Source organism: Lathamus discolor, chromosome 9, assembly GCF_037157495.1.
Source record: "Lathamus discolor isolate bLatDis1 chromosome 9, bLatDis1.hap1, whole genome shotgun sequence".
Lineage (NCBI taxonomy): Eukaryota > Metazoa > Chordata > Aves > Psittaciformes > Psittacidae > Lathamus > Lathamus discolor.
The window spans coordinates 21,263,327-21,284,903 of record NC_088892.1 but is presented as its reverse complement, the minus strand read 5'-3'; the positions used below and the strand labels follow the sequence as shown (position 1 = coordinate 21,284,903).

General features: G+C 42.2%; 1 protein-coding gene across 1 annotated transcript; it reads left to right on the top strand.

Moving 5' to 3' along the window:
• Positions 1-5,879: 5,879 nt before the first annotated feature.
• On the top strand, positions 5,880-20,248 carry HTATSF1 (HIV-1 Tat specific factor 1). The gene is made up of 9 exons (XM_065689571.1): positions 5,880-6,465; positions 10,329-10,533; positions 10,842-10,889; positions 11,758-11,912; positions 12,786-12,949; positions 13,842-13,941; positions 14,506-14,595; positions 15,111-15,248; positions 15,624-20,248. The coding sequence occupies exons 1-9, from the start codon at positions 6,292-6,294 to the stop codon at positions 15,906-15,908; spliced, it is 1,359 nt and encodes a 452-aa protein (XP_065545643.1). The 5' UTR covers positions 5,880-6,291; the 3' UTR covers positions 15,909-20,248.
• Positions 20,249-21,577: the final 1,329 nt, after the last annotated feature.

The following is a 21,577-nucleotide window of genomic DNA, read 5'->3' as shown; positions in this document are numbered from 1 at the left end:
ACCATCTGGGATGAAGAAAGATAGAAACTGAGCTGTGCAATCAAGCCCCCATTACTGGGATCCTGGAAGGAGGTGCCTGGCTATGGCAGAGTTTTCATCAGGATTTGGGGTTTTTTAATGTACAATAAAGAAATCAAACTGTGTGGGAGAAGAAGCTGCAACAGCTGAACTTCCCAGCATAAGCTCTAAGGGATTGTTCATGTTCCCAAGCATGACCATGGATCCCTAGCTGGAATTCCCGGACTGGGCAGGACAGGAGTCAGCAGAGTTGGTGCAAGAACCGTTTGTGAGAATGGTTTTGTTCTTGGTGACTTGTTCTTTGACTGGTGACTGAGAGCTCCCTCTGTCAAGTACTTGCATCCACAGCAAGCAAGCAAACCCACCTATGGTCCTAACCCACCTATAGTCCTAACCCCGTCAGCCAAGAAGATTTCTGATTTCTTTTTGTTGTCCTGAATGTTAAAAATTGCTAAACTCATCAAAAGGTACACTAAAATGAAAGAACACTAAGGTTTGTAAGACAGTGTAGTAAAAGAAGAATAAGCATTATGGACCAGATCTACACCAGCCCTTGCTCTGACAGTGATTTAATTTGAATCTCTGCGTAAGAACTGACTGCTGTGTAAAGAGCTTCCCTTCTCAGTTCCTAAGGAAGTCAAGGGAACCAGCCAGTGACCATCTCTCGGATAAAGTTATCATCATCTTTAACCATACTTGTAATAGTCTTTGCAATCTATGGGTAAAGCACCTCAGCAGTGCAGCATTCCTTATTGTTCTAGTGATTTAACATCAAGAAACTGAGGTGGATCTGTATTAAAGTTCTATTTGGATTTACAGTGCACTCCTGAAGCGAGCTGCTCAAACATCCCCTCCTGCCTTACTTTGCTCTGTCTCCCAGAGTCATCTTGAGTGCACAACCTGGATTTCTCTCAGATGAAACTGTGTGTCCAGGCCACAGAACCAGACAAGAGTGAGTCTGAGGTAAAGCCCCCCAAAAGTGTACAGTGTGTGGGGGTCAGACTAACCCTTTACCTCCACAGATCCACTCCTGCTGTAGTGTACATGGTCATATCTAAGCGATCTGCACATTTTCAAGCATGCTGGGAGAGCTTGGTTTTTCTATTGTACTGATTTTCTATTCTTCAAGTTGTTCAAGCAGGATCCCTTTGTAATATTTGGACAGACCGCCTTTATGAGATAGGCCTTTTAATCTCAAAGCCACTCATTTTATGCCTCTGCACGCAGAGGCAAGTCAGTGACAGCCTATCATGGGCAGCCCTGAAAGGCTCAGCAGGACTGCTGGGACGGACTGTCTTCCCATCAGGAAATACAGGAGGCAAATCTTCCTACCTCCCACCATAAATATGTTGAATAACACTTATCTTTATGGATTTTGTGTATCCTGAACCTGAATTTTGCTCTGTGAGAGCTGGTGGTAGAAAAACTCAAGAGGTTTTCTGTTGCTTAAACTAAGGGACTTCTATCTCAAACTAAGATATTTGTGCATTAAGGTATAGAAGGGGGGTTGCAACATAGGAATCAAACAAAATAGTGCTGGAAGTCAGAGGATTTCGGAATTCCAGGAATTTCTAAGCCCTCCAGCTGCACAGAGCCCCTAACAACACACAGCTGGAAATCCATCCACCCATGCCCCAGTATTTGAATTCATTACCGGAGGAGAAAACATATTTGCAGTCTCTCTCTGTTGACTGCCCTGATCAGAATAATAAGCCCAAACTATAAATCCCAAAGGCACTGGAATTCAACCTCTGTCATTATCTTAAACGAGTTTCATGACAGTCCACTTTAATCTCATCAGGCTTGGCCTTATTTTACTACACTTTTCATGTTACAAGCTGCAAGGCTATAAGCCCTAATTTTCAAATGGATTCTCCATTTCATTGTACCAGTTTTACACCAGGATAAGACCACTGAAATGGAAATATAACAGCACAGAAATACCATTTATAGTAAAACAGACTCAGGATACCTTAGTTTACTTTCTTTGTCTTAATAGAACACAGTCTCTAGTAGTGAGTGCAAACACAACAAATATAAGGCACTGATATCTTCCTTTTCTCTTTTTGTCTTAATGGGGCTGCAGGGTGAGACTGAAATAAGGAAACAAGCCTAAACACTTCTGAATCTACTTTTACCTTCCTGGGTCTTACTATAGGAAATTCTAAACAAAAGACTAAATCAACCAACATTACAGTTCTATTATTCTAGCTTCTTACAGCCTTTGGAAAACAAACCTGCCACATGTTACTGGACTTTACAATTTAGCTCTGTTGGAGACCAAATTTCCCACTGTAAAATCCTTGGCTACACCTCACAAGAACCTTTAAAACCCCCAGTTTCCTAATTCTCCATTTGCCTTGCTTTGCATGCAGCTACTTTTTGCTTGTCCTCTAACTGGATAGCCTATCTATTGCTAATAGATCCTGTTACAAACCTGATGTTTCTGCTAGATACTGCATGTTTTGGTTAAAGACTGGCAATATTTCAAGCCAGAAGTTAACTAACTCTGCTGTATACTTTATGCTTTCATAATTCTGTACATTGAAATCTCCATGTACTGGAGTGCTATTCTGCTTAACATTTATTTTTAGCTAAACAATCTGACATTATTTATTCCATCTATTGCCCCAATCCATAAAATCTCTCCACATTACCATAACTGGATTTAGGGGAAAAGAGCTGTTTCCTTTGCAATCTTTCTCAGTGCTCCAAAACCCAGCTCTTTTACCCGTAGGTAATACAAGTGTAATTCCATAAGAGCATATGGGAATAATAATATCAATTTACAGAAAAATTGACTGTTATTTAGCAAAGAACTGCCATGAATAATTAGTGGTTTATTATTTATCTTATTTATATCAAGGTAGAAAATAGGCATAAACTGAAAGCCAAGACTCCATCAAAGGTCTCGTTCCTGTGGAGTCTTAAGGAGTGAGTAGATATGATTTCTAGGATGTACCTTTTTTATAGTTTCTCTTGTGAATGGGACAAGCCCATTAACAGTTTGTGTTAATGTAACATTTACAATCGACATTCACCTTAGCAGCAGCTTTAGTATCAGTACTTTAATTTGTGTTGTCATTATTAAAGCTCACTCAGGAAGTACTGCTTCATTTTACACAGTTCAACGGGGCTTTCTGCTGACACTTCCATGTGCTTCTGCTATGAATACAAACCTCAAGAATAAGCTGAAGTTACACACAGCTACAGCACTTTATTATTTCAATCAGTGTTATGTATAATTAAGTCTCTAATCAGCATCAGCTCATGGGTTCTGCCACAGATGGTCCCCTCAGTGCAAGGTGAACCATTCTGTGGAATTCCCTTTGTGAGCACAGGGAAGGCTATTGATTTTTTAGCACATCTGGCTCTGGTGCTGTCATTTTTCACACTGTGAAGACTCCTCTTCACTCTCACTGGTTTGTATAACAGCTACAGGCTCCAGCCCCATGGAAACCCAACAGAAGAGTTACAAAGAGTAGAAACCTCTCTGTACTTAATCACTGGTTACTGCCTCCTTGGTTTAACATAATGCAATGTAAGAAAAGAGTGCTAGCTTTTTGCCTAATTAAGTATTAGCTAGTGAATTGCAGGTTCCCCTCTGGTAGCAAAACACCACTTTAGGAAAAGCAGGATTGTTATTTGTAGTAGATGGTACCTATGGACCAACAATCAGCTCTGATAAACCTCTTGTCACAGAGAAGAGTCAGACACAGACACAAGTTATCCTGCTAATGTTTCCTTTTAATATTCACTTTCAGACATTCTGTCAGGATCTGAAACACCATTTCTTGACAGCTTAGCCTGATGTGAGCTGTGTAACACTCGAGCTCTTCACACCACCCCCACAACACACAGCTTGCAGCAGCAATGCTTGTGCAGCCATGAGTTATGACACATCAAGGATGCAATTGAAAGGAAAGCTGTACTGACCAACAAAAATGATGAGTTTCCATACGAATCAGCTCCCTGAGCTGGGTCACTGAAGAGGAAGGGAACAGATGGTGGTAACATGGTAAGAAGCTTTGCTGCAGTAGCTGCTGTCACGCATGCTGTTATCTGTGGAAGGTGTGAGGGAATCTGAGGTAGTTTGTCCTCATAGCTACACTGGAGCATGCAGATCAGATTTACCACCCACTAACCCTGCTGCACACAAACATGCTCCACTTCCATTGGCTTGAGATGAAAACTGGATCTTGTGTTTCCTAGGACAGTGCCCCAGTGTACACTAGGGAAATCTGTACTATGTGGGCACAGACATCACTACATTTACTCAGGTGATGGATGTCACAAACCCTGCCAAAACCAAATGAGCAGTTTCAGACTTATATCGCTCTTACAGTGTTTAAGGCTGTGATTATTTTACTTCCAACATATACCCAACTGCAAGTTTTGTAAGTAAGCACAGTTTTTGTTAAGCCTCTCATGCTCCTCACTAAAACCCAGGATCTGTTTGAGAGCTAATACAAATGCCCCTTAAGCTGTCAGTTTAGAAGTGATCACAAACCAATCTTTGGACAACCACTGTAATAGCCCTGCCAAGACAAAACTCTTGAAGCACGAAAGATGCCATTAACTAGGATGGATGCTGCTTGTGGAATAGCCAAAGGTTACTACAAGTCTATATCCCCATGGTCTGTTGACCACAGAGTTACTTGATGTCGGTCCCTCCTTACAAAGCTCAGCACTGTGGTTTTGACTTTATTATCATGCCAGTGCACATGACAGTAACGATACCTTCGTTCCTGGAATACTCATTTCCAGAAAGCTTTTGCACTGAAGGTAGTCTTCATGAGTGGAAAGATGGCTTTGCCACTTGTAACCAGCCTCACTCAGCTTAGCTGTTCGTTTAGAACACGTGCACTGTTTTAATACCCAGGGTTTCCAGCTCTAGGTGAAATGTTGCAAAACAAAGCCTAAACAGTTTGCTTCTTTGCCCTCTAAATAAAAATATTTTTAAGTACATACAACTTTAGCAATTAAATTTGGTTTTCATGCAATGCTGCCTGGATTGCACTGTGAAAACCACTAGATGGCCCCGAACGAAGGTCTTTTAGTGGAACTGATTTGAGCAAGTATCCATAGACAGGTCTCTACAATGATTAATAACGAATTGCAGGCTTCATTACCGCAAAGTGATTCAACATTTTGAAGATAAGCCCTACGCAGCAATACTTCAACCCCTTCCAAAAGGAACACAGTGATCGTAGCTGGATGCCCTCAGCCTTTTACAGCCCAATCCTGTTGGAAGCAGATCCATGTCATGGACTGGTTTGGGTTGAAGGGACCTCAAAGCTCCTTCAGCTCCAACCCCTGCCCCGGGCAGGGACCCCTTCCACTGGAGCAGCTTGCTCCAAGCCCCTGTGTCCAACCTGGCCTTGAGCACTGCCAGGGATGGGGCAGCCACAGCTTCTCTGGGCAGCGTTACCGGTGCCCAAGGCACAACGGGACAAAGCACTGCTGCCTCGTATCACACCACACAGGGCCCACGGCTCCCTGCCCACAGCAGGCCGGGAACAGACTTCAAGCTCAGTACTTCAGAGCCAGCCGCCCTTATACCTTGGCCGTGCCTGCAGTGCAGCAGAGCCCCAGGGGCAGGGGCAGGGCCGCTGTGGGGCACGAAGCGGCGCTCCCTTCGCCTGTGCCCACCGCCCGCCATCGCTGCGAGCCCCAACCCGCCCAGAGGCAGGCAGGCAGGCAAGCAAGCTCCCCCCTCAGCCCGGCAACACATTCTCTCCTTCCCATTGGCTATACCGCTCCACACGTGACCAGCCATCCCGCAGCTCAGTGGCTGCGGCGTGGATTTAGGCGGGAGCAAAGGGAAAACCCCCGCCGATGATTGGGGGGAAGGGGGGGCTTCGCTTCCGTTGCTGCGCGCTGCGGGGCTCCGGTGCGGTCACCGGCCGCGGGGACCCGCGGCTGCCCGGCCCCGCCGCTCACAGGGGCGAGGCGAGCGGGCGCCTAAGGCGGCGGTGCGGGTGGCGCGGCCCGGTGCGGGTTCCTAGGCCCGGTGCGGGTTCCTAGGCCCGGTGCGGGTGGCGCGGCCCGGTGCGGGTTCCTAGGCCCGGTGCGGGTGGTGCGGCCCGGTGCGGGTTCCTAGGCCCGGCGCGGGTGGCGCGGCCCGGTGCGGGTTCCTAGGCCCGGTGCGGGTTCCTAGGCCCGGTGCGGGTTCCTAGGCCCGGTGCGGGTGGCCCGGCCCGGTGCGGGTGGTGCGGCCCGGTGCGGGTTCCTAGGCCCGGCGCGGGTGCATCCCCCGCCAAGCGGGTCAGGATGAGCGGTGAGGACGGGAATGAGGAGTTCTACCGGCAGCTGCAGCTCCAGCAGCAGTACGACACCAAGCCCGAGCCCGGTGGCGAGGGCGAGTCCGACCCCTTCACCTACGTCGATCCGGCCGATGGAGCTGCATACGAGTGGGACCGGGAGAAGAAGGCCTGGTTCCCCAAGGTGGGTGCGGGCGGGCCGGCTGTGAGGCGCGGCCTTCTCGCTGGGCCGCGGGGCCTCCGCTCCCTCCTTCGCGCCGGCCTCTCCCCGTGGCGTGCCCAGGATTCCCCGCGGAGGGGTGGGAGTGAGGCGCGGTTGGTGCGGGGCCGCCAGCACGGAGCCGTCTCGCTTGTCTGGCCCAGCTGAATGTGTCTGCTGCTAAATCTGTAGTGCTGAAAGCCTGGTTTTCAGAGGCAAAGCCCACGGCAGCGCTGCCTCCATCTGTAACCTTACCGGTTACTGCTTGCTGCTCTCCTGTGGTGAGGAGCTCTAGGTTGGCTTTCCTCCTTTGCTGTGGATCTGCGGAACTTAACGGGCCTGGCATGAAGTCACAGATCTATGGGCCTCCGGTTCTGCTTTGGATATGTTTGGGTGTCTATTGCAAGAGCTGTGGTGATCACAGAATCATAGACTCACAGAATGGGTTGGAAAGGACCTTAAGATCATCTAGTTCCAGCCTCTGATCTTTGTCTTTCTGTGGGCATGAGCTAGCCTGTTCTAGCTGAAAATGGAGCAGTGTATTCCTCTTTTATTGCTACCTGGAAACAATGCATGTGTAAAGATGTCTCCTTCCCTCTCCTTAGAGCTTGAAAAAGAAGTTGTTCAGAATGGTTAACTTTCGAAGGGGCCTTAAAGATGTAGTTCTATATTTAGTTTAAAGGCCTTCCCCAGAATGGAAACATAGAATCATAGAATCATAGAATAGTTAGGGTTGGAAAGGACCTCAAGATCATCCAGTTCCAAACCCCCTGCCATGGACAGGGACACCTCTCTTACAGTTTTTCATCTTGTTTTTGTTATAAAATACTTTGAGTGTAATAAATGAATAAGGTGCAAGGGAACATAGATGTAATGTGTTGAGCCAAGCTGCTGATCCATGAGTGACATGGTAGAGTTTACTAATACCAATGAACAATGGCAGTTAATTTAGAAGTATTAAGATATTTTATAGCATATATTTGATCAGTGTAATGCACCAGTTCTTATTTGTGCCTCTGAATTCATTGCAGTTCAGGGAACGAGTGAGGATGAAGCTTTTAGTGCCAGGTTTACCTGTGTGTAAACCTAGTAAGAGTGTCCATGTAGCAGTAAGAACGTGGAAAATCCAGACTCGCCAAGTGGAGCAGTGAGGAACCGAATATCCCTGGCTCCTTATGGAGCTCCTTATATCCAGCAAGCACAGTGACTTCTTGTAGTGTTGGAATAGTTTGGGTTGGAAGGGGACTTAAAGATCATCTAGTTCCAACTTTCCTGTTCCTTCCCCTCTTTTTCACCTCTTTTTTTTTATCTCTTCCTTTCGAACCTCTCATAAGTGCCTTTCCTATCTCAAATCTCCCTCTTGGAGAGGAGATAACATTAAGGGTTGTGCAGGTTATATAGGAACAGCAAAGTTTATTAGTAAATATGTATAATAGAAGTTGGTGAAGAATGGTTGTGAAGTGCTATGTGTCAGAGATCTGGCACCAGAGCTAGATGTATTATCTCGGGTTACTTCTTTTTGCTGATGATTATACAACAGAATATTGTATCAAAATAGATGTAAGAGACTGCAGGAGCTAAAAGCTGAAGTCCTGGCTCTGCTTCATGAGCAGTGACAAAATCCCTTGCCTCTGTTCTCTGACAAAAGATTATAATAGTCTGACTGGTCTAAATAAGTATCATCTCCAGACTGGTATTGCACTGCTGCCCTGCTTTGGGAATAGAGCTGAACTTCTGCTAAAGCTGATTTCAAAGCAGTGCAGGAAGTTAATGCTATTAACTGTTAACATTCCTCTGCAAAGATTGGAGACAGTCAAATATTCACTAAAAGTGAAGGCACCTTCATGTATTATTGATGAGTTTTCTTTCAGTGGTGCTATATTGATGGATACCAACTTCTTCTAATCCTTCACAGATAATAGCACAAAATCGCATGTTGAATTCATCTGTCTTCCTTCAGCACTTGCTATGACAAAACACACTGGATGTTGTCTGGATGCGCAGGGTATCTGTTCTTCATTTGGTTAATCTATTCCTTTCCATTTCAGTGTGACCAGTAGTAAATGACATTCCAGCATGGCCCTCAGTATTGTATTTCTTTTCCTATAAGCTTAATTGCCCCAAACTGTGCAGCTGTGGAGATAGATCTGATCTCTCCCTCTGATGTTCACCACCAGAAGTGGATAGAAGCCTCAAGTAAGAAATTCTGTGGGTGCTTGTTTTCCATGTGACATAAGTTCCAATGAAAGCCTTTCTACTTGCATAAATTCCTTTATGCCTGCAAAAAACACATTTTAAATTGAAGTGGTATATATGGTAAGATGATAGCATATGATGGGAAAAAAAGCCTCTGTTATTGACTGGCAAAATTTGTCAGTCCGTGGTAGATAGTTTGCTAGGAATAAATGTGGCTTTACACGAGACTGTGGTTCCCCCTGAAGCTGGGAAACTGTACCGCTGCAGGAAGGTGCTTAGTTGTTGCTAGTTCATCAGTAGGTTCTCTGATGAACATGAATAATATTATTCACCAGAAACTGTAAAAGCTTCTTAAATCTCTTGATTTCATCAACTGGGAAGCTAAGGCTTTGCTAAGATTGCTGGTGGCAAGTATAATGAACCTGGTTAGAGCACAAGAGCCTTCTTTTCTTCACTAAAGGTGGTTGCACTCTTTTTTTCTTGACATTATGTCATGTCTCTGAGAGGAGCCACTTACATTCCTTATCAAGGTGTGTTGCAAACCTTGTTTCCCGTAGGAATTATTACATAGTAAACTTGTAAGTTACAAGGGGCTGTGTGGCATCTTGTGTTCTTCATGGAAGGCCTGTTACTATCAACAACTCTGTGTTCTTGATTTGTCAGAATAAAAGCTTGGAGTTGAAACATCAAGCATCAAATCATTATGGCAGATATGAGCTTGCATCGTTATTGTTGGCACCTACTTCTGTCTGCCACTACGTACAATACCTACATCTGCGCCACTCTTAAAATAGCTCAGTGACAGTAAGTTTTGTTCCCTGTTACAGATGAAGCAAGTGCAGCACAGGTCAGAATCAGGTACCATTTTCAAAGGTTAAGGCTCAACTTTGGGAATAAATCATTTCAGTGTGTGTAACTTCAGAAAATACCACACAGTGCCATGATCTAGTAAAAGCAGCTATGATGTATTATCTCTTTCCATGTTACTGCTAATGGCTAGTATTAAAATCTACCTGGCTGGCTGGAAATACTGGGTATAATTTATGGGGTGCTTTTGGTTTTGGTCTGTACAAGGTAGACATTTGCTAATGTTGCGTTATATCCAAATATAGTCTCTAGAAAGGAGCAAGAGAATTATTTATTAGTAGGATACAGAGTGTAGACCCTTACAAACAGTGTTCAGATATGTCTGGAAGTGCAGTATTTATTGCCTATCAACACAAACATATGTCATCTCTAAGAATGTTTCTATGAAAAGGCAGATGCCTACAAATGTCAGTCATTCATCATGTGTGGAGAAGTGGTTGGCTCACTGTCAGTGTCACTTTATCTCTTCCACGTGGTCTGGAGTGCTTGGTTTCTGTCCCTCAGGTAAATTCATTTCAACCAAGCAGAACACTTTGCTTAAAAACAGGCAGAACTTGTGAAGTGTTTGCTTAAAAACTTCATGTGCTCTATGGAATTAGCATGTCAGTGTAGTTCAGGTGATGCCTGAACTGGTTCTTGTGTCTTTACAAAGGCGATTTCAAGTACTGTTACTTTCTGTGTTGACATATTAAAACCTGACCATCCTCTACCTACCGTTAAACCACTTTAAACCTGAATTTGTAGTTCTTAACAAATTAGTAAAGTGAATCCAATTTTTTCTTCAGATAACAGAAGATTTCCTAGCAACGTATCATGCCAACTACGGCTTCAATGCAGAGGATACAGACAGCTCATCTGCTTCTGGCACAGCAACTGAAAGTAAGCAACAAGTAAGCTCTAAGACATCAGGAACACAACCATCAGCAAATGAGAGAGGACCACAGCAAACGGATCCAAAGCAAAAAGCAGAAAAACGGAAGCTTGAGCCAGGTAAGTGACAAAGGGTTTCCCTCTGTGTAGGCTTCAACCTGTATAGTCCTGACTGGAAACTGGCAACTGTTTGGTGTTACCATGTGCAGCAAAGATATGAGTTGTTCTGAAAGTTTCCATAATGGCTTTAAAATTGTATGGTACTTTGTAGGTATCCTCCCAAGACTGTATACATGGTGGAATAAAAGGCAATTTAAAGCATGTTCAGAGCTTTTTCCATGAGAAGCAAAAAACTCGGAATGCGAATATTAGTGTGTGCTCCCATGTTTAATATATTGTCATAACTGAATTAAATGCTTTGTTTTTAGGATGGTTTCATGTTGAAGAAGATAGAAACACTAATGTTTATGTGACTGGTAAGTAATAGTGTTTCTGTAAATACTTTGAGCTAAAGATGGTAAAAGGCTTGTATATATCTCACTGACTTCTAATACTACCCGGTCAGTCTGCCACTTGTGAGCTAATTAACCTTATGTTTCTGAATGTGTAATGTCTTTGTGACCTTTAAATTGCAGATGGGAAAGTTAATATAGGGAAAGGGACATACTCTATGCTTTTATCTTTTAAATGTGATATTCTGGGAGCTATTAGTATTCTGCTAGATATTAGTGTCAGCCAAGACATTAATTTCTTTAAAGTAAGCTACCACCAAGAAGAAATTCCTGTGAGGACCTAAGGAATAGGATAATGAGAACAAGTTTATAATAAGATAGTGCACTGATTATATGCATCACTGAATATTTTAATACCTAAAGGGTATACAAGAAGGCAGGAGAGGGGCTTTTGGTAAGAGTCTGTAGGGACAGGCCAAGGGGAATGGTGTTAACCTGCCCCAGGGGAGACTGAGCTGAGCTCCTACGCAGAAGCTCTTCCCTGTGAGGGTGCTGAGGTGCTGGCACAGGGTGCCCAGAGAAGCTGTGGCTGCCCCATCCCTGGCAGTGTTCAAGGCCAGGTTGGACACAGGGGCTTGTAGCAAGCTGCTCTAGTGGAAGGTGTGCCTGCCTGTGGCAGAGGTTGGAGCTGGATGAGCTTTAAGGGTATGAAGTAATGTTTAAAAGGTAATACCAAAAATACTTGTCCCAAGGGCAGTGGTTTCTTATGGTGTATGTAAAACTTTGTCCTTGGGATCTTTCATTTAAAGAAATACTGTGGGGTTTTTCTTCTGATGAGGTTTTACAAAGAAGTAGAACGTACTGAAGCCTTCTGTTTGAATTGATGTTGCAGGTTTACCTCCAGACATCACAAAAGATGAATTTATACAAGTCATGTCAAAATGTGGCATCATTATGCGAGATCCTCAGACAGAAGAACACAAAATCAAACTGTACAAAGATAAGGAAGGAAATCTTAAAGGAGATGGTCTGTGTTGCTATCTAAAGGTCAGTGGTGCACTGTCATGTGGTTTTCCTTCCCATTGGAGATACTTACGACCACTGGTTTAGACTTGTACTCTGAAGATTCTTGATCAGAAGTACGTCTTAAAATTTAGGGGTCTGTTTTACAGATTTATTCCAGAAATGCCACTTACCTGCTTGTGCTCTTCATTCATTTCCTCTAATCCATCTCCACCCTACCCCTGGAAACGTCCATAATACTTGCTGAACATGTCTCTGCGTGTTCCTGTTTTGTCTGCATATTGTAGTCCTATACTTACAGCTGAGTAAATATTGGTCGAGAACTGGTTAGGTTCAGAATTGTTCCTGCATTCTGCATTAACCTGTAAAAGTTCAGGCTGCAGGACTGCTTCCTTCGTGTGTTTTACTGGTGAATAATTTGGGAAGTCATTGCTTGCAAGTGCAATGTGCTTTAATGCTGCAGGAAGCACCAGGCAGTGTTAAAGCAGCTGCATTGTAGTCTGTGCTATTTCTGCACTTTTAGTAGTTGGGGCTGTTCAGTGCACCAGGTATAAAGAGTCTCTGTTCTAAAGGACTTCATCAGCTTGCTTGACCATTGCAGGTTAATTTAATTTCTATGACATATTTAAAAGAAATGTATGCAGTTGCTTTTGGGAGCATTAATCTCCTTGTCCTGAAGCCAGGACAGTGCTATAATAGCGGTGAAGCAATACTGGGTTTTGATAAAACAAGCATTGCCAGCTAGCTTCATGTCAAGAGACTTGGAAGAGATGTGGCATTATGGTTTACAGTGAAAGGAAATTGATCCTTAGCACAATAAACTGGATTAAATGTTATTGGAATAATTTGACTGTGCCCCGTGCTCTAAAGCTTGTGCTCTGTTTTATCTTCAAATAGAGAGAATCAGTTCAACTTGCATTGAGACTTCTGGATGAGGCAGAAATTAGAGGCTATAAATTGCATGTGGAAGTTGCGAAGTTTCAACTGAAGGGGGAGTATGATGCAAGCAAAAAGAAGAAGAAATGTAAAGACTACAAGAAGAAGTTGTCTCAACAGCAGAAGTTTGTATCCCTTATTTCAGTAAAATATTGCTTGAATTCTTAGGCTATTAGTAAAGAGCTGCTTTCTTTGGAATGCAATGCTGAGAGTTATGCAGAAAATGAAGTCTCACCTGACAGCAAAATAGCCTAAAAAGCACCCATTAGAAGGGGAGGAACTCCTAAATTAAATGTTGACGTAATGATTGACACATTAATGTTGTATATAGGGAACCAAGGTCCTTGCAGATCTAGAAGAAAGCATTACAACTCCAGGGAAGTAAAAGTTGTTGGGTTTTTAGCTCAGTGTCTGTGTGCATGGTATCTAGGCTTTCATGAGGTAAAAACACTCTGTCCACATATTGTCTCTACCATACTTTACTACTTGCAAAGGGCAAGAGATGCTGGCTTCCATAGGGTCAAATACTAAAATATATGTTTATGTATATTTAGGTTACATATAAGGCAGAAGCTCTTCCCTGTGAGAGTGCTGAGGCGCTGGCAAAGGGTGCCCAGAGAAGCTGTGGCTGCCCCATCCCTGGCAGTGTTCAAGGCCAGATTGGACACAGGAGCTTGGAGCAAGCTCCTCTAGTGGAAGGGGTCCCTGCCCGTGGCAGGGGGATGGAACTGGATGAGCTTTGAGGTCTCTTCAAACACAAACCAGTCTGGGATTCTATGAATAATTTATGTATATTTCCTCTGTGAACATATAAGTACCTTAAAACCTCAAGTGCTTTGTAGAAGTGGTAAAACTGGATGCTTATGCTTTCTTTAGAAGAATAACTTAACTCTCTGTGTTAAAATATATGTTTCAGTTGCTGTATTTTGAGAAATTAATGATTTTTTTTCAACAAATACTTGTAGAAACTGAAGAGAGCCGCAACAATATCTTCTTACTGTTGCTTCATTTCATTAGACAGCTGGATTGGAGGCCGGAGAAGAAAGATGGCGCAACTCGGATGCGACATGAACGCATCGTTATTATCAGGAATATGTTCCACCCAAAGGACTTTGAGGTAGGAAGGTGCAGTTTGCTACTGTACGTTGTGTTCTAGTTAATGTATATTCTGTATATACACTATATATATCTCTCCCTCTATATTGTATATATCTGTATATAATATATGTATTATAATGTATATTGAATTTTCTGCTATAAGAAATGCAGCAGTTGTCATCTAAGCAGAGGAGAGCAAAATTAACCTTAGTTTGGGCAGGGTTTTTCCTGTGCCAGGCATCTGCTTAACATTCATTCACCTGTTTCAAAAAGCAAGCAAAAAGAAGTTGGTATGACTGTATTTTGGCCTTTTTCACTGTGTGTGTAGTGACAATACTCTCTGGGATGGAAAGAGCAGTAATCAGTATGTTAGAATGCAGAAACTGGCACAAAATAACCTTATTAACAAGTAGCATTTATTAAATTCACATAAGGGCTGGCTGCCAACTCCCAAGTGGCTTTGAAAAAGCAGCATAACAAGACTTCATTTATGAACTTTTAATAGATGGGAGATGTTTTCCATTGGTAATTGAGCAAAAAGAAAGTGCTTCTGTTGAATTCCAGCTGTGTGGTTGCATTGCAGGAGGATCCCTTAGTGCTAAATGAGATCAGAGAAGATCTGCGGACAGAGTGTGAAAAGTTTGGTCAAGTAAAGAAGGTTCTCATTTTTGATGTAGGTATTTTTGTACATGTTGTGTTGGCACAATGTCTAAATGTGCAAAACATTTAAGATTCTTTAAATATGAGTTTTAATTCATTAACCATTCATTAATTTAATTCATTAACCATTTAATTGGTTTGTGTCTTTATTTCATTGCAACTTGATCTAATCTTTCAGTATTTTGAAATTAGCTGGTTTGGAAATGAATTTCTATTCTATTTCACCCAATGTGAAGGCAGACTTTAAGTCATCCCAATAACTTGGAGACATGTCACAAGACTGAAAGTTTATAAACCCATTTATCTGTAGCTCAAATAGCTGAAACATTTGGTTGTTTTCTGTGTTTAAAAAGTCTGTTCTGCCTGCAAATAGAACAAGATGCATAAACTTGCAGATTGGATTTTTCCAAACATGATTCTGTATGATTAGGGTGGAGCTGTATCCAAGTTGATTTTGCTACACAGTGTAAAAGATGTTGGATAAATTCACTACTTAACCTGTTAAACCAAAGTTGTCTCTCCTTACAGCGACACCCTGATGGCGTGGCCTCTGTGTCCTTCAAAGAACCTACAGAAGCTGATCTGTGCAAGCTGACTCTAAATGGAAGGTGGTTTGGTGGCCGTCAGCTCAGTGCTGAAACCTGGGATGGTGTAACGGATTATCAGGTAGCCTTTCATGGTCCTATTTTATTCAATACTTCTTCCAAACTGCAAACCTGTTTTAATTTGAGAAGTGCTTGATGTTCTCAGCTCCATACTCTTCCCCTGCCCTGGCTTGTTTCTCCTTTACTGCTAGTGTGTCTCCAAAAATTCATCCTTATTCAGTTTAGCAAAGATGTAAAGGACCTGTTTGATGCTAGAAATGGTGTGTTGGAGATGTCAGCTTAGAGAATCAGCCAGTGGATGTACAGATCATTAGTTCACAGTCGGCGGGGCTTAAGATACCACTGCAGTATAAATGTGTGTGTAACTTTATCTGTGTAAATATTCATTGTTACAGGTATGACCTAGTAATGATGCATATAAACCTATCTTTAACAGGTGGAGGAGACTGCAAGAGAAAGGGAAGAAAGGCTCAAGGTGTGGGGATCATTCCTAGAGGATCCTGATGCAAAGGAGCAGCAAACGGCGTCTGATTCGGATTCTGCAACAAGTAGTGTTAAACTGCCTGAAGGCAGGCAACCTTCCAATGTTAATGACACATCTAAGGAAGATGTAAATGCTGAAGCCCAGAAGAGGGAGAATAATGGTGAGGGCATTAATGAAGATGGAGCTCCATCTACAGACAGCAGCCTTGCAGGCAGTGATGATGAAGCAGATACATAACATCTTCAATGCTTTCTGAAAGCATGGGTTTTAGGGTGGTGTTTGAGTTTATCCCTTTCTTCAGGGTGACTGCAGACAATATTCGTATGAATATATGCATATTAGAATGTCATCAACTGTGTGCTTTGAAGTTTTCATTAAAAGCAGTATTTAATCAGGTTCTAAAAGTTTGTATTAATTGGCTGTTCAGGTAAAGTAACTCAAGTTGCCAAGAATGCAGTAAAACTCATCAGGCTTCTTTTGTTCTAACTATGCTTGTCAGTGTTTCATGATGTAAGTGTAGAATATGTTCCAACCCTTAAGTTTATGTAACTATATGTAACTGAAGTAATGCAAAGCTATTACAAGATTTGTGGATTATACTGCTAATTTTCCTGTACCCCTCGGAACTCAGCATCTTACCCTTAACTTCTTTTCCAGAGTACTCTGGATCGTTTGATGGAACAGATGCTGTGATACAGTACAGGGTGAATGCATTGGATATGCCTTAAGTAGCAGATGATAAGAGTAATACCAAGTAACAAACTTAAAGGAAGTGGAAGACAATGTTGCCATAGCCAACAGAAGGCAAACTGAGTGAAGATAGGTTATTAAATCACAGCATTCAGGAAATAATGTTTTATTTCCCGTTTTGATTTTCAGTTGAAGCTTAGATCTTCTGTTGAGGCTGTAATTAGTCAAGGAGACTAGAAATGCACGAGCACATACATTCTAGGCCATAATGCAATCAGACTGATCTTAAACTCTCATGGTCTGTATGCAGTAGGTATGCAAAATAGGCTTCTGATTGATGTCTTGACTTTGTTTAGTTTTTGCTTTAACATTAGAGTAAAAGCTTTCATTGAACGTTGTTAGAATGGCGAGTGTGAGTTCTCTCCAATGTTTTGCTTTAGCTCTTCAGAGTGGGAATGATCTCCCATATTTTATAAAATTTAAAGGCTTTTGGCAACTTGAACTACAGTTTGTTCTGCAAAAGTTAGAATACTTGAAAATATGCTTTCAAATAGTATCATTTTCTATGGAAAAAGCAAATGTCAGCCCTCTTAGAAATAGTCCCGAAAGCAGGACTTAGGAAACATTCTAATTTTAGATATCTTAGTAAGAATATCTTGGGGGGAGTCATTTTGGGCCTAGTCATTCTCAATTTAAAATCCCATTACTTTGATACCTAGAAGAAGTTGGATTTAGGCACCAAACAATTAAAACATTGGTGCTAAATTCCTAGCATGTTCTTTATATGGATGGTGACAAGTGTGCACTGGTAAGGAGAATATTTTAAGGGGGTTTTAATTCTCACTGGATTAATATGAATGAAAGAATGAATATGAATATGCAGGACCCCATAGATGCTGATTCTTGTCTTTCCACCCTCCAGTATTCAGAATACTCTGAAAACTGGTGTGTTCAAACTTTGTGCTCAGAGATTCCCATCTATATTCTTTCCCAGAAGTCTATATGATATTTGAAGTTTGTTTTGTTCTCTTGGTTTTGGGGTTTGGTTTTGGTTTTCTCTTGTTCTTGTTTTAATATGTAATCAAAACGTATGGGTCGCTATGGCAACCAGAGCATCGAAGTTAAACTTGCCACTGAGGTTATTAATTACATCTTTTCATGATGAAACACCTGGTCTTACAACAGAGATGATATTTGAATTCAGGATTTAAAAGCCTGGGGGCGCATTGTAAGCTGGTATGATGAATTTCCAACGTTGGGTTGCGTTATACAGAAAGGCTGTAACTGTTGTCAGCTAAGAAAGTCCATTTTTCTCATCTTTATAAGTGTGAATTACAGCAAAGCAGGTATTTTGAACAATTCAGGGCATCTGAAGCCCTGCCTGGTTTGTATTGCACCCAGTGGCGTATTCACATTACATCTCTGGGTTGTGTTGCTTCTGCCTTAGTTATTTTGGTTGCTAATAAGCCCCACAGACTTTTGAGGGCTGGAAGTTTCTACATATGAAGAGTGTGATGTAGTGTGGTGGGTATTGCTTTCAGTGCTCCTTTTTTTGCCTTCCAGCTTCTAGACTCCGGGCTTTAGATCTGTTACTCTTGTGTTTTGTTAAAGGGTTTTTTGAGAACCCAGTCATACAACACCCTACACAGTTAAATCACATGTTTTACAGTGGAATTGCAACAGATACAGAGAAACTTACTGACAAATGTATAAAATTGTACAGTCCTATGAAGCCTTATCATGGTATCAGATAGGAAAATAAGGTTAGTGTTAGTGTTTGGAACAAGACTTTGGATAATAAAGAACCATTCTATGTGCAGTAACCTTCCTCTCTCCAGTTGGTGTACAAATATGATCGGCTTCTTTCAAAAGTCCAACATGGTGGTAGTGTTTTCACCTTGTCCCTTAGACCTCCCACTGAAGTAGGGCACCCACACAGACCGAGACCAAATGCTTTCCTATTACCTAGGATATGTAAGAGAATAAAAGCTCTTTCCATGCAGATACGTTGTTCTGAAGCGTGGCATTACACTCAAACAGGTATTTTCCTTTTGTCTACCTCTGTTATTCCCCAGTAAAATGTAAAAATCTATTTTTCTAAACTATTCATTGAGTTCTTGAGGCATTTATAAGTCTATGGAGAGGTTAATGCAGCTAGGACTTTCTTTTCAGCACGTTCATTGAGACCAAGTTCTTTTTGATGTTGCCCTGTTTTTTAAATGATGCCAAGTTTTATAAATCTGAACCCGAATTAAACATTTTCACTAAATACTATTTTAAAATATGATTATGGGAACTTTGTAGTATAGAGCAGTGATGGTTAATACCAACCATTAACAAATCTGAAACTGAACAAGCCGAGTTGCTTTTGAAACTTATATTTTTCTGACTGAGCAGCAGCAGAAATGCATTGGGAAGGAGTGAAAGTCCCAATGCAATTTTCCCTATATTTATTCCTTAATTAAAAGTGCTTTCTAATGACTTGCCTTGCTCATGAGAAGGGACAAAATCCTTTTGCTCAGTTTCTGCTTTTCTTCAGGCTCCATTCTGGTGTTCCAGTGTACTGCGTGTTCCTTCATCCCAAGGATGATGGTGAGAGGTTCATTTCAAGGCAAGCTGTCTCTTTCCCTTTATATCCTGATAACAGTAACTAGCAGCACCCTGGCCCAACTGGTGTTGCTCAGTTTTGAACTACAGAAATAGCTGTTTCTACTAATTCACACAGTGTTCACAAAATGGGATGTGAAGCCACCTCAATATAACAGCAGGGAAAGAGTATTAACTGATGCTTCAGCGTAATTCACCATAGATAATCACTTCCTTCACCATGCCATACAAAATCAGTTGCTTAGCTTCAACATATAGTAGTAGTTTGCTTTCCAGTGCTGTTTAGTGATTTGCTGGTGAGGGAACTGTACAGTTACAAGTATGAGAGGAGCATTGAGAAGAGCATGGCCAAGGTAGACATCTAGAAGCGAGAGGGCACATAAGTTGTAGCGGGTTCTCGAATGTTCCTATCCAGCTGTAAAGAGAGAATTAGTTTCATTTTGCATCAAAATGTTTTATCTGTTTTCTCCTGCTGACTTTTGGAATTGCTTCTTTTTTTTAATTGAATTTCAGTCCCTCGTACAACTTACATTTTGTATAAGGATTGCAATTCACTTAAAATCCTTAGGATGATAAATGCAGTGCATTTTAGCTAAGACATGTCCTCAACATTATTCAGTTAAGGCTAACCTCTATTTACAACTCCAAATCCTTAGCTTGAGTCACTTGAGGAAACTTAAAAGGTATTGGATGCTTCATAGAAACCCATACTTGCCTTTAAATTTTCCAGGAAAATGGATATTCAAGCCCTGAATTCTTGACCTGTGTAACCTAAGTGAATTCTCAATAAACCCCACCATGTCTAGCGATGTCATTTGGATTTTAAAGTCTTTTTCTTTCTGAACGTGAGGAAACATACTGCAATATGAGATGTGAATTCTGGACGTTGTGGACTTGTGTTGATTTGACTTGTGTGTATTTTAGTGCTCATTATACAAGGCTTGAAGTCTTCCTGTCGGGAGACTCTGGAAGTTCTGTATTTTTAGGATTACAAACTCTTTTGCAGCAAATCAGGTTGGTTTTTTGCTCATTCTGTAACATGAAAGCCTGTTGTTAGATTAAACTTGACAAGAAGTTGACTTGGAATTTTTCTGACAGGATTTTTTTCTTCCCATAAATGGCTTGTTTTCATTTATCCTTTAGAAAACCAGCATTTAATCGTCCTTGAGTAATATTGACCTGTGAGAGCATCTGAGAATCCCTGCATTCGTCTTCAATTTTGTTTCTTAAAGGGGTTGTGTTTTATACTACCTTTTTAATAAACAAACTCGTGAACAAAACACGTCTTTTCTGATGAGTTTGGAGATATCATGTATTTGCCTTTTCTCCCTCTGTCAAAGGTACCATCACATTTGGTGTGCAGCAGCTTCAGTTTATTAAAGTCTGTGTGTTAACACGCCAGAGCTTCCCAGCTGGAGGCCAGAACGTGTTGCTGGAACTGTAAGTGCTCATGATAGCAGTATCTGAAGGGGACCTACAAGGATGCTGGAGGGGGACTCTTCCTCAGTGACTACAGTGATAGGACAAGGGGTGACGGGTTCAAACTGAAACAGGGGAAGTTCAGGTAAGATATAAGGAAGAAGCTCTTTACTGTTGAGGGTGCTGAGGTGCTGGCACAGGGTGCCCTGAGAAGTGGTAAATGCTCCATCCCTGGCAGTGTTCAAGGCCAGGTTGGATGGGGCTTGAGCGACATGGTGTGGTGTGAGGCATCCCTGCCCATGGCAGGGGGTTGGAACTGGATGATTTAAGGTCCTTTCCAACCCGAACCAGTCTGGGATTCTATGATGGGACATGGTATTTGTTATCTCTGTATGGCTTTTTTTCTTAGACTTCAGTCTGGATGGGTGTGTGAATGACCCTAAATGAAGATAAAAGGAGTGGGAGGAACATCTGCAGACACCATAGTTACAGGTGGTATTGTGGAATTTAGGTGGGTTTTGTTAGGAACAAGCAGAATTTCCATTTTTGTTCTCAGGAACTTGGATTTTAATGTATTTCCCCCCCCAAGGCTGGACACAGTGCTTAAAAAGCTCTGGAAATCAGTTGGTTTAGTTCCTGCATTACGAAGGAACGGGGCTGATAAACCAGTTTTTGCCCAGTAGTTCTTTGAGGTGTTCACCTACAAGCCATCCAACGCACTGGTGCCTTAACTTGTGTGAAACAGATTGATTCAAGGAGTGAATGATGGTGATGTCGAGGGCACTGTCTCACATTGGAAATGGGCTTACACAAAGAGCGTGTCAATAAAAGCACCATCCCAGGGTATCTTCCAGCCTTGTGGCAAAGTTGTTCTGGGAGATGGCAGAGGGTGGATTCGTGTGTGTTTAGGCAGAGGGAATAGGGTTATGCTTTCCTTTCTAGGTGAGTAAACAAACTCTTAAGCTACTGCATGAAAGACATAAATGTATAAATGTCTCCACCAGTTTGGTGGTTCTTAATCCCTGGTTTATTTTTCCATCTGACACTGGCAAATTTGACTCTGATTCAGCATTTCCAAGCCCTAAGTGATCTGACAAAAAGCCTGGAGAGGGGCTTTGGCCAAGGGCCTGTAGGGACAGGCCAAGGGGAATGGCTTTAACCTGCCCAAGGGGAGACTGAGCTGAGCTCTT